At 49.6% G+C, this 13,747-nt stretch overlaps 1 protein-coding gene across 6 annotated transcripts in view; it reads right to left on the bottom strand.

Moving 5' to 3' along the window:
• The window catches only part of LOC119441883 (rap guanine nucleotide exchange factor 4), a 531,616-nt gene that overhangs the window by 217,432 nt on the left and 300,437 nt on the right, over positions 1–13,747 (bottom strand). Inside the window, exon 1 of one of the 6 annotated variants that reach the window (XM_037706524.2) lies at positions 6,060–6,441. The exons of the other annotated variants lie outside the window; for them this stretch is intronic. Coding sequence (XP_037562452.1) covers positions 6,060–6,104 — 45 coding nt within the window. The 5' untranslated portion in view covers positions 6,105–6,441. Of the gene's footprint in view, positions 1–6,059; positions 6,442–13,747 lie in introns of those variants that run through there. 6 annotated transcript variants of the gene reach the window in all.

Genomic DNA, 13,747 nt, shown 5'->3' with positions numbered 1-13,747 from the left:
CGATGCACGGGCAGCACAAACGTGCACGAATAATATGCTGTTTATCATAACGTTAAGTTCGCAAGTTGTAGTATGTGAAATAGTTGCTACGCAGAAAGCGGTGCCACTCAAATACAACTCCACTGCGAAACGTGCACAATGAGACATCTACGACAGGACTACTATAGCCAAGCTTCGGCAGCGCTGCATGCCTGTTATGACCATTAAACGGAGTACCACCATAACGGTCTCCGAATAGCGCTACGCGGAATCGCGGAAGTGGACCATGTTTAACATATTCGCCGATTTGCGTGCATGCATGCGTGAGCGAGTGCGTGCTTGCTTTCGGCGGGCCTTTGCTTAAACATAGTGCTTAATGATTACGTCAAATTTTGCCATGTAACAACATGTGTCTTTTCACGACATTGCCGATACGGCGCGCCCGCTTTCGGCGTGGCGTTCTGCAAATTATTTCGTTAACAAATGCATTTAGACGTTCTTAAGGCACTCATTAAGTTGTGAAAAAGAATGCGTGTGACTAGAGTCGCAGGTGGCCGCTGGGCACGCAAAGGCAGCCGCGTTGCATTTTTTGGACAGTGCCGCGTAAAGAGGAAGCGACAAATGTGTCGACTGAACGAAAGAGTCTCGAAACAACGCCCATGTACGGTTCAACGCCCCGAACTTGGCTCCTGGAAAAGGCCCCACTAAGAGTGAGAATAAGTATACGGTCACCGCCGGTTAACGAACATATGCCCCATGCCTCTTCGTCTTGATTCGTAAACTGCTTGCCAAGATCATTACCATATGAAGCAAAGTGTTCATATAATTACTGCTGGTGAATGAGAGAGCGAGAAGAGCCTTAAAAAAATAGATCCTGGAAAGGTTTGCCTGGCGGCATGCCTCGTATACTACCCCACATGGGAATGACAAATCATAATCGCCTTTCGGGTGAAACTGCGACATTTTTTTTTTGGCGGTGAAACAAGGAAGCGTAGGTCTTCTCGAGCTCTCCTTTGACCAGTGCATTTTATATCACCGGCAGCTTCAATAAAGCGGGACTTTGTCAGCATCACACACAGCCTTATCTTGCACCGGAAAGCAATCGGAAATGCCCATATGTCACTGATGGTGTCAGGGTGAACGATATCTATGGTTCAAGACAACATATTCACCTGCAACGTACTTAACCGATTAGTGCGACGACAGTAAGCTGCTGCTTCAGATATAGCGTTTTATAACAAAATAAAATGCTGTTTCTTTTTCCCCGACCTTATTTTACCAGCCTTTTTTTAGCACAGGACCCGAATACGCGCAGGATCGCGGTATGAGCTGATCATGCTGTTTGGCTGGCCAACCAAAAGCTGCATGCGTACGACAGATGTCTACCACGTAGATTGATTAATTTGTTGATTGGGTTGACTGCGACTGTCTATAGGCGACAGGCACGAAAGTTTAGGATAGATGGATGAAGGTGTCTTTGTCCAATATGCAAACGGCTATACGGCTTCCGATTTATTTCGACGACTTGGGCATTATTAACGAGCCCTCAAACCTAGACAAAGGAGCATTTCTTGCATTCCGCTCCCATCGGAATTCGACAGCCGCGGGGTCGGGCATCGAACTCTGTGATCTCGTGCTCAGCACTAGTATTCCGTAGCCAATGAGTCGCTAATGCATGCAGCTTAATAGCTTTCAGCCAATGTGGAGTGAAGTAAGCTTGTCGCTGGTGCTGTAAAGCAACGGTACAGACCAGGCAAAACTGAAAATTAAGATGAAGCAGAGAGTCGGTAATAAATCTGCTGTCTTATCTGGCACGACCTACACATGTTCATACTTGCTTTCATTGCCAGTTGCTTTTTTTTTTTTTTTTTTTTTTGGCTGTCACTATGCCATTGATCATGAGAAAGAAATTTACAGAAGAATAAAATCTGGTTGGAGTGCATACGGCAGGCATTGCCAAATCCTGACTGGGAGCTTACCACTGTCGTTGAAAAGAAAAGTGTACAATCATTGCATTCTACCGGTGCTAACATATGGGGAAGAAACGGGGAGGTTAACAAAGAAGCTCGACAATAACTTAAGGACCGCACAAAGAGCGATGGAAGGAAAAATCTTGGGACTAACGTTAAGAGACAGGAAGAGAGCGGTGTGGATCAGAAAACAAAAAAGGATAGCCGATATTCTAGTTGACATTAAGCGGAAGAAATGGAGCTGGGCAGGCCATGTAATGCGTAGGATTGATAACCGGTGGACCATTAGGGTTACTGAATAGATACCAAGAGAAGGGAAGTTCAGTCGAGGACGGCAGAAAACTAGGTGCGGTGATGAAGTCAGGAAATCTTTAGGCGCAAGTTGGAATCAGCTAGCGCAAGACAGGGGTAATTGGAGATCGCAGGGAGAGGCCTTCGTCCTGCAGTGGGCATAAATATAGGCTGATGATGATAATGATGATAGTATTGGTCATTTTAAGCTGTCGAACACGCTCGGTCCGAACAGCAACTTTGGCGGAACCAGTCCCCTAGCCTGTATCGTTTATTCCTAATATAAGTTTCCAATTTAAGCACATGCTGCTGTTATTCTGAATGTGGCAGAACCTCGCCTGGTGACGTCTCCAGTCGCTCATTGTGTTTCTTCGAGTACATTGTGCGAAATACGCAGTCCTTTGTTTAACTTGCTTCTTTTTAAAACGGTTTTATTAGAGCAACGAGATCAATTTACCTGACGCCAACTACTCGTCAGAATTACCCTTCCCCGCTACCTGCCTCTTCTACCTTCGAACGCCGTACGTGACAGACTTCATAAGCCTCCGTGGAGCATTTCCTGACCACGGGCTTGTTAAGCAGATACTAAATTGCCTATACATTACGTGTGCTTGCATCCCAGCCAACATCCATATCACTGCCGCCGAGTAGACAGCACACATCACTTTCTACCTACACTTTCTAAACAAAGGTACTGTCACTCCGGAATGAAACGCCAAACAAGAACGAATAAAGGAAAACACCAATTACACCTTACTACCTAAATGTGAGCTGCGCATGTGATCGCGGCACAAGCGCCATGCTAAAAGTGTTATAGTCCCATAACAAAGCCTGTGTGAGTTTAATAAATTATGCAAGCGGCGTCAGTCATGACCGCTTTAATAATATAGCCGACGAAATCACTCACTGTTCCTATTCCCTTGACAGCCCACCCAGTTTCCTTCGCTCCAACAACCGCTTCCAGTTCGTAGTCTGAAACTCTCATTTTGAACAGGACACACTTGCTATAATGCCTCCCTGTGTCGGCCCCCTTCCTCGTATAATCCAACTCGTGTGAAGGAAGGTTGTCTCCGGAGACTTTGGGCTGGGGCGGCCCTTACACCTTCCGTAACCTGGGGTCTGAGGCTTAGCACCTGAATGTCCTGTGAAGTGCTCAAAGTGCTCTAGCTCCACGTTCGCAGCGGATGCTTGCCATCTGCTGTACGTGTCCGGGGACAAAGACAACAAGAGAGAAAGTGTTTAGAGTTGCCGGGTTGCGGACCGACCAGCCCACAGGCTACACGAACGTTTAAATATGGAAAATAAGTTCCACAGACCACTTACGAAGCTTCATCGCAAAGGAAGATTGAACGCAATCATTTAACAATAACATACCGTATGGCAAACCATTCGATGAAAAGAAAATGATACAAGCCCGGAGAAATAGAGCACGTACCGGAGGGCCGAATGTCCTAAAAAGACGAAATATAAGCCCTAGGCGACTAAGAAACACGGCGGGAGAAAACAGCAAATGCAGAAAGGAAAACAGAGATATCAGTGCAATTAAAGTATCGCTCGAGTCAAAGCACAGCCCGCTGCACTCTGTGCACATTCAGGGTATACACACGGCGCAGTATCTGCAACACAAGATGGACGTACGATACGGTCGCCATTGCACCGGCATTCGATATCCCGTCGAAATAAGTAAATGCCCGACAAAACAGGCCGGCCGTGCGACTAACGAACGCTGCCTGGCTGCCCTTTAGGGACTGGCTCTCGTCGAGCTTATATTGCTTATATCTCATTCCATGCGACCCGAGACTTGCCGCGCCGTCGGCAGTGCCTGACAGCAGCACGCTGGAAAAGGTCGGTCAACTCGAGACGCGCGGAGGGGGGTGGTAGAGATGGCTGATTACGCTGACGACATCCCGAGCGCGGATATATCCAGGTCGCTTTATCCATTAGTGCAGTCTCGGTGCTGGCGGGCACAACTTGGCGCCAACAAGCGTTCGCGACGCGTGCTCTGAGCACAGCGCAACCGAAAGGGCATGAGTGGCGTGCGGTCACGTAAGGCCTTCACTCATGAATTTTGATGGAAAGGTCGAAGTGCTGCGGACCCGATGCAGTCAAGGCATCGCAGAGGAGAGGCCGTCGCAGACGGCTGTTCTGCCGAAGGCCACTAGACGAATGCGCGCGGTTGCTTGTTTCTTGCTATATATATATATATATATATATATATATATATATACACGATCGTCCGTGCTTCATCTGAATCTTCGTTGGTCGCGTAATATCTAATCTAATCTGGGACACTTCGATTACGTGGACGGAGAGAGAAACGAGCTAAGGAAGACAAGGTCGAAGTGACGGTTACAGACAAACGTACAAGCTGTGCACGTACTCCTTCTCTTAATTGTTACGTGAGGCGATGGAATACCGAAATGTTCGAATTGAATCGAATACGAATTATCTGAGAAATAAAATGGGGCTCGGAATATTCAATCGAATACAGTCGTCGGTTTTCCGATTGCAAAAGTAGAAAATGAAGCACGGAAACGAGAGTATCGCAAATCTTCTTTTCTTTCAAACACGTGATGCTAGTTAGTAATGCGCTGAATTACCAAATTACCGAGGCTCGTGAATTCGCGAGAGCTGAAATAAGACCGGACGTTTTCGTTGGCTTACGAAGGGCACTTGAAGGTTCAGAATGATCAGGGGGATGCGCCCTTCTTTATAACACACGGGCTATAATAGTCATAGAATTACTCCAAATTCTGCCCAATTGAATATCAGTAGAATTATAATCTTAAATTTTCGAACCTGATGATTCGACTTGAATCGAAAGTAGACGGATGATATCCGAAATTACAATTATTTCGAATTATTTATTCCACAAGCCGTGTATACGACTTAGTGGAGAGGATGGAACCAGACGCCTGTTCCCTCGGTACGAAAAAAAACTCCACCGAATAAATAACAGTCAGATTGAGCGAAAAACATTTTGATGAACGCATCGTGTATATGCGAATAGGTCGCAGACATGGAAAGCAGGCCTGGAACTATAGGGCACATTGCCAGGAAGAACTCGCGGTAACCATTTACATAAATTATGCCAGGTCGCGAAAGTGACATTTCCGCTATCCCAAGGGTGAGAGAAAGGCAGTTAGTTTTCCGGGGAATGCGTTATCGACCATGACCTTCTAATCATCCACGTGTCGGCCGTGCAGTTCTGACAATACTTGGCACCTTTCTGAGCGATTCAATCTGATTGCAAATGCTTGTTTTGACGGAAGATTGCAACAGCAGCTGATAAAGATAATAATAGAAGTAGGCTTCAACAAAACCTTTCCCAAAACGATGAAGGACAGGAACATCGATATATAGAAATTGAAAATTCGCTAGAAAATACACAGCTCTTTAATGATTACCGGTTACCGCTAGCAAGAATAATCATGGTAGAGGAACACTACAGGGAAGGTGCGCCCTCTCCCTCTTTCCCCACATGTATCCGCAGAATCCATAAATCATCCTAAAGCGACCGTCTGCGTTTTGCAAGCACTGCCACTTTCATGCAGACCACGAATCTCAATTCGTTCGGATTTTCTCTGACGGCACAGTTGGAGGTGTACGCAGCGCGACGCCGTATGCGCGCGGACTAAGCCTTAACCAGCGCGCTAACCAGGCACGTAAGCTAACAGCGCCTGGTACCGACATACTCGTCCACACGCTCGTGTTTGCGTTTTCTTTGGCAGTGATCGAGCACTGCGCGCACACCAGGTACCAGAAGAAAAAAAAAAGTTAAGAAAAAAAGAACGGTACAAAGCACGACCACTCACGTACCGGTCCAGTGACGACGTAGGAACCCTTGTTGCTCCGCCACAACATCTCTCCGTGCACGCGTGGTATGTTGCATTCACGAAACAATAGCGGGGAAAGCGCACTGGGCCACGAAAAGCGACGTGGAAGACACTAGCCCGCAGAAAAACGGCAAGGGGGCCGCGCTCGAGACACCTTCGTCGCAATCTCCGTAGAAACGAGCCTGTTGGGACGCGCGGAACACACAAGGAATCATAAGGCACGTGGCACGCGGCGCCGTCCTACGAGAGAGTGGTCACTCCGGGAAGACGAGCCTGGCCGCACAAGCGAGGAAGCGTTGTAATAAAACCCGACGGCGGCGGTAGCGGCAGGGCTGCGGCCACGACGACTTTTCCGCCAGCGCAACAACTGACGTCTCCTCCTCGACCGCTACCTACCGTCGCCTCGCCTTGCAGAAGTCCTTTTCTTTCTCCCTCCCCACTCCAGCCCAGTTGCGTACGCGTGTAACGAAAGGGCAGCCGCGCAGGTGTGTACAAACAAGAGGCAGCGAAAGCGGAGAGATGACGAGTAGGAGGGAAGTGGGAGAGGGAATCTCTCCAGCTCGTTGGAGCAAAAGAAAGGCGCGAAGCGGAGACTATATGCGCACGGACAACAAAGACAAAATGTCAGTGACAGCCATGTGGAGAGCAAGGACAACGTGGCATGGAAGAAAGCTTAAGAAAGAAGGTTGCTGGGGAGAGAGAGACCGAGTGAGAGAGAAGACTGTTCCTGTACTTTGTTCATTTGCGTCTGGGCGCGCTCCTCCTTGCCGGACTGACTGGTCAAGAGTCCGTCGTAGACCGCGTGCACGGATGCAGGAGAGAGTGTGAAGAGAGAGAGCGTCAGGTAACGGCCCGACCAGACCACCGGACTGCGAGTCCCAAAGCGCAGGGACGGCGTTCGGCGATTTGCGCGGCATTTTCCCAAAGGCTTGCCGGTAGGGCGAACGCGACACGCGCAGTTAACGTTCAGACACGGCGCGCGCGCGCGCTTCGGCGTTTGCCAGCGCGCCGTTTGGCAGCGTCGGTGGCGCGGCTTTCATTGCGCCAAGTGGGGCGCGCGTGGCTGAGGGACGGGAAAGGAACGCCGCCGGTTTTCCGGCCGGCGGCCACACGGCAGTCACGGAACGACCCACAGCCAGCATCAGACAAGGCGTCTCGCACTGCAGCGGCGGCGAGCCAAGCCGAGCTGGCTGCAGTTGCCTTTTTGTGTGTCTGTACCGTAAACGGCCGCGTGTAACTCGGCAACTTAAACTGACGCGCAGGGAAAAAAAAAAAAAAAAGAAAAAAACTTCGAAACACGGAGTTGGTAAACGTATGGTAACACACTTTCGCTGACAACGTATGAGATACTCAGGATGAATCCTGAGTATCCAGCCAAGAATCCTAGGTTAACTCCGCGGACTGCAACACCACCAGGTCTATCATATTAAATTCTGGGGTCTTAAGGGCCAGGTGGAGAAAAGAAAGGAATAAGGCAGGGATGTTAACCAGAATAGCTTCGGGTGAAGGATTTCCGGTTAACTCCGCATAATTTTGACCACCTGGGGTTCTTTACTTTGCGCACAAGTACACACGGTGTATACACGAGGGTTTTTGCATTCCGCTCCCATCGGAATGCGGCCGCCGCAGCCGGGATCGAACGCGCGACCTCGAGCTCAGCAGCGCAACGTCACAGTCATTGTGGCTACTGCGGCACGTATATGGACAGTTCTCAAAAAGAGTTGGACAGCTCTCAAAAGTTCTCAAAAGGGACAGCTCTCAAACAATGAACCGATACAGTTCAACAGTGAAATCGACGACGAGTATGAGCCGATTGCGCCGCAGTATACGCTCTTATGAAGCAAGCGCTTCTTGAACAATGCGTAGATAAGCAGTCTTAATGCACGAACGTTTCACACGAATGGACGCAGCAAAGATTTATGAATCGTACAGACTTCATGAAAATTGCCCCAACCCCATTTCCACTGTAAAGAGGAGTAAAATAATTAAACGAGACGTACCGTGTGAGGACGCACACACACAAAAGAAAGGAAAAAGAAGGCGTGCAGAATGTACGTAGCAGAGATCATTGTATATATTAACTAAACTTTAACGAAAATGCACGCTCTGACGGAAATTTTACTGTTATACCGAAGGCACTTCGCAATCATAATTTCTTAAGGTATATTTTACAGGAACTTGCAGGAGTACGTTGAACGACAATAGAGGTTAAGGGAGATAATATACGAGGAGCCAAATTACATGAATTTGCATTTATAAATAAATAGCTTTATGACCGCTGCATTATGGTTTTAGTAAACTATGCAACTTGCAGCATGGACATGTAGTCCCTATTGCAAGGCTGCATTTTACATTGTTGAATTTGCGTCCAGCGTTTGTATAAAATATACAAGCGCCAGTTTAACGCATTTAGTGGAAAAGTGCATGTATATAGCACCATGCCTGTCTTCGTTGAATAAACTTCCCTTTGTTAGAATATCGGACATTGGTGTTATGAACAACTCCTTTCAAGCAGGGAAACAGAGATCTAACGATGCTAAGCTTGCCCGGTCATTCAGATTGACTTCTCCCCAGCTAATCTACATCGACGCTCCAAAAGGTGCTAGTATATAGGCATAGGCACCTTGCACGACCATAGAGCGTTACGACGCTTTCATGTGCCACTCCAGAATTGCCGGCACCGACCGCTACTCATGCGGGAAAAAATGAGACGGCATTAGAAACCAGAAGGACCCATGCTTCACTGTTCACCTGAACGTTAAGCATCGATCGAGTCTTGCCGAGGTGAAGCTCAGGAATGTTAGCGCTTCTAATCTCGATAGCAAGCACGCCGAGTCATGCGGAGTACGCGCACTTCGACATTTCTAGCTCTTGAACACATCTTCCTCGCTATGAAGCGACGGAAAATGTCACGGCGAATCTTTATCACGTCTCTCCCATTTTGCTTCCACCGCTCGCTATAGGCTGTGTGTTTCGGCGCTACTGCCAAAAATGGAAAGCGTTAGCGTAAGTTGCGCTTGTAAGAACACACAGCGTCCGTATCACTTTAGGCTGAATTGGTGTTCACTGTGCCGCAAGTAATCCTACGCCGTGATAGTGTGCGCGGTGATCGTGACCAACTGTGATCGCGCGTTTATTATTCTATATTATATATAATAATATCTATATACCCCTCCCACCCTCACGCTCTTCGCCTCCCCTCTTACTACTCCCACGATGGATGCAATGACGGTTTTGCTGAATTCCATTCAAGTTTCCCGCGTTCGTCCTGCTCTCGCGCCATCTGTTGGAAACTTTTATTACTGTTGGCTTAAAGCCGGCTACAGAGCCGCGGCTTCACTCAGCTTGTTTTTAACGCGTAGCGTCTCTTCGACACCATATATACTGCGTCAATTTTTATTTAATAACGTAAAAACCAGTCCAATGTGTATTATTAATTAAATCAACGCTGCGGATGGCGGTTATGTACATATATTTTGCCTCAAATAGGCATGAGGTTTCCTTTGCGCCGTATAATGTTGATGTGTATGACCCCGTGCCACCAGTGCTAGTAGTTTGGTTGGTTTTGGCCGGGCGGTTGAATCGGTTTGGGCCGGATGGTTGAATCGAGTGACACAGAAAGAAAGAGAGAAAGACAGACAGACAGACAAATTTTATCGCGTTTAGGTAGCCCAAGAAAGACTATAGTCTTTAATAAATTATATTCCTGTCGTTCTCCTTTCGTCTATCTCCCCGTAGTACACGGCGTTTCACGACACACTTGCCTATGCACGGCCGAGAGAGAGAGAGTGAATAAACTTTAATCAAAAGAGCACGCGAGCGTAGGTAGCTCCTCCGCTCTGCTGTGGGTGGTCCCCTCAGTCCAGGAGTCCCGCGGGCTTAGCTGCCCTTCTCGCTCGGTTGACCAGGTTGAGCTGGTCCGTCGAGTCGGAGCTGGACAGCGCTGCCTCCCATTGCCGTGTGGTGGGGTGTGTTATGGGTGTGAGCTGTGGTGCGTTTGCGCAAGCCCATACCATGTTGTATAGCGTTGCGCATTGATCGCAGCGTGGACATTCGACGGAAAGATAAAGTGTGCCTGGAGCACGCGCTGCAGTTCGCAGTTTAACGTGCAACGAGGTGGCAAAGTTGCACCCGCTGGCCACGCGACGGCGCGACGACAGACGGATCGCGCGAAGAAAGAAGGGGGTGGACACCTCGAAACAAAAGACGAGCATCGCGTCTGACGTAGAAGCGCGCGAGATAAGGGGCGCGCGTGTGCCACGCCACGCCGTATACGCGAACAAGCGCCATACGGTGCGTGCGTGCGGCATCGAGTGTCGTAGCCCGAGAAGAAAGATAACGCTTTTACGGACGAGGCCTACGAGATAATGCGTCACTGCTCGCGGCAAGTGTGTATAGAGGCAACTGCAGGACTCCGTCTGTGGGGCAACTAGAAGAAAAGGAGGGCAATAGCGCGCGAATGACAAGAGGATATATAAACGAGGAAGTAGAAGAAAAAAAAAACAATGCAGAGAGGTAGCAACGCCCCTCACGGTGCGGTTTGATCAATCCTCTGGCGAGGAGACGCACGTTTATTGATGTTTGCTGAAGCGTCGTTTCTCCTTGTCGCCGTATAGATTGTAGTGAGACAGAAAACACCTCGGCTACACCAGTTCTCTCCATCCTATAGCCAATAAATGAGTAAATAAATAAATAAATCATCAAGAAATTATGACCAAGTGTGTCCGGCGCGAAGACGCTTTCAAGCAGCATCTAACTGTTCACGCCAATGCAGAAATGTGGGGTATATCCCTAAACAACAACCCCCCTTGCGAACAGTCCTCCATGTACAGACTGCAAAGTGTACACACTTTGCAGTCTGTACATGGGACCACCGTTCACAAAGGGGGTTGTTGTTAGGTGCATTTTCATTGAATCTGCTTCTTTTCTCTCGTTCTGTCTCAATGGCGCAGCTTCGACGTCCAAAACTTGCGGCGCCATTTTCGCAACGGGGGTTTCTGGTTCAGCCGGCAGAGGCAGCTGCAAAGCGCTAACATCTCAGCGTTATTCTCTCTGCGCATTCACTGTGCAGAAAAAAAATGTCACAGTTTCGCCCCAAGGGCGAAGCAATGAATGCGATAGCAACACAGCAATGTGACACGAAGTAAGGTGAGCGGCTTTGGTAGCAATATGAATTGTAGTAAACATGAGCTGATTAAGTAAGCAGGTGCGCTGCGGCGTAAGTAGACCGACATGAAGAGAGACTCGATGACCACGAGAAGGCGCGTCTGAAATGGTGGTGTTGATGAGAAGCGCTTCCCGTGGGCAGCGCGTGCGAAGGGACATACCTGTAGCCCTGCACTGCCGATCCGGGCAGCATTGCATGTGTAGCGTGCGTTGGAAAATGTGGCCCGACTATTACTAGCTGAATGAACAAGCGTGGTGTGAGCGCGCACAAGCAAACATAAATAGATCACACTGAATGACCGCAGACAACGACTGTTAAAACGCTGGCAGCAAGCGCATATACGTCGCAGCGGGCGAAGGTACGTGCGGTCTATCGCTTCAACGGAAACTGAGCGGCGAATGCACAGCGCATAGAAAATGTCAGAGCCGTGTGGAGATAAGAGACAGTGCGGCCGGCGAGCGACGAGCGCGGTTGTTGGCAGAGTAGAAGTGCGCCCCCCCCCCCCCCCCCCCCCCCGCTCCCTCCGGCGCTGCCGTCCCGCTTCCTTGCTTGCGCGTGGGAGATTGAGTGGGAAGTTTCCCTTGCGCCGCCCGATTGCAAGATAGGCCTTTGGTGCCGGAGCGCAGCGTCGCCCCGCTTCCCTCCCTCCCTCCCATAGCCCCACGCGCGACGGTCGCGTTTGCTTTCCGCCGTGCGTTCGCTCTCCGTGATAGCGCGCGTCCCCCGCACGCTACCGCTTGGGCATACGGCGCGCGGCGATGATGTTCTCTATACAGAACCTCACGGCGACGGCGACGGCGACTTCGACGGCGACGCCGACGGCAGAAATCCAGTTTAAGTGTCCATATAATTGCTATCGCAATAAAAAGAATCCGAGCGCGAAGCAAGAAAGTCGGAAAGCCAAAGGAAGTGGCCGTCATAACGCCGGCTTACCCACCTTTCCACGCTGGTTTCCTCCCTGCGAGAGCGCCATGTATAGAACGCTCACACACACACACACACACACACACACACACACACACACACACACACACACACACACACACACACACACACACACACACACACACACACACACACACACACACACACGCACACGCACACACACGCACGCACACACACACGCACACACACACACGCACGCACGCACACGCACACACACACACCTTGTTCCTTTAGACTGTCTGTGTTCCGTGCGCCTTTCGCGCACGGAACACAGACAAAAGAAGATGAGCGTCCATTCGGTTAGAAAGGATATTGCGGGCCATTTCGGTCAAGGTCCCCAAAGCCTCCGCGGCGCCGAAGATATGGGGGCATGCGGGGCATACACACGTCCGGAGGGGGGAGGGGGGGGGGCACGAAGAGTGTAGCTATAGCGATGGTGGTCGTGCAGACGGAAAAACGATCTTCATCGTCCGGCCTGGCGCCTTGTTATTTGAGAGGGGCACTCTATACGCGGCGCCTTCACACGTTTCTCCAAGTCGTGACGTCGTCCACCGCCGAGGGCTAGCGTTATCAAAACAGATACAAAACACTGCGGGATGCCCAAGGGAAGCACGAACGCTATCTGTCTGCTCGCTCGAGTAAAGGTATTTTTCCGTCCTTCGGCGCCGAGCGGGGTCTTCTCTGACGCAATGGCCTCACAGAGGGGTCCCCCCCTTCCTCACGCAGAAGGGGACGAGTACGACGGCCAGTGGTAAACAGGATGCGCGAATAGGAGAAAAAAGCATTCGCGACTCCGCACATACAGCTCGCCGGACATGAGTGACGAAAGGATAAAAACCGGGCGCGCGTCGCAAACGATTCCATCTCGCTGCAGCAAAGCTGCGCGTACTGCACATCTCACATGTAGTAACGCACACGTCGGTACAGTACACGTGTATTCAAAGAGAGCGATGAGCATACGCTTTTAATGAAGCCTCGGGTAATAAATACGCCACTTCTGACCAGGCTTCCGAAATGCAATTCTTGCGCCTGAATTTGTACCGATACGCACTCGGGACGATAAGCGAACTCTGTTGTATATACGTATCGTATACGCCACTGGCGTCCATGGTGACGAAAAAGATTGTTTTACGACATATGCAAGGAATACCGCATTTATTTGCTTATATATAAACGCTAAATACCTGCATCATAAGAAAAGTCTTCGTGCATACCTTATAATCGGTCCTGCACGCCATTTGAATGTTCGGGTTGGCCGCATCGACAGCGGCACTATCTAAAACTCACGGGTTGCTCAGTGTTTAACTTCCATGTGATTTCCTGATTTCGTAGAGCTCACTCAATACCTTATTTTATTTTCTAAATACGCGCTCTTACACCCCCCCCCCCTCTCCTCCCTTCTCCATCCCGCACCCGTTAGCATTCCTCTATCCAAAAGGGATCCTCGATGTAAGTATTCCAAGTATGAGTATGTGTTGCGCCTCTTATTCTACGGTAAACAACGAAAAACGAGTGCTTCGCCCAAGACCGCCCCTCCAGTCGGTGCCAAAAAAGAGACG

Source organism: Dermacentor silvarum, chromosome 2 (genome assembly GCF_013339745.2).
Source record: "Dermacentor silvarum isolate Dsil-2018 chromosome 2, BIME_Dsil_1.4, whole genome shotgun sequence".
Classification (NCBI taxonomy): Eukaryota; Metazoa; Arthropoda; class Arachnida; order Ixodida; family Ixodidae; genus Dermacentor; species Dermacentor silvarum.
Note: the sequence above shows the minus strand (reverse complement) of the source record. Positions and strands in the feature narration are given on the sequence as shown.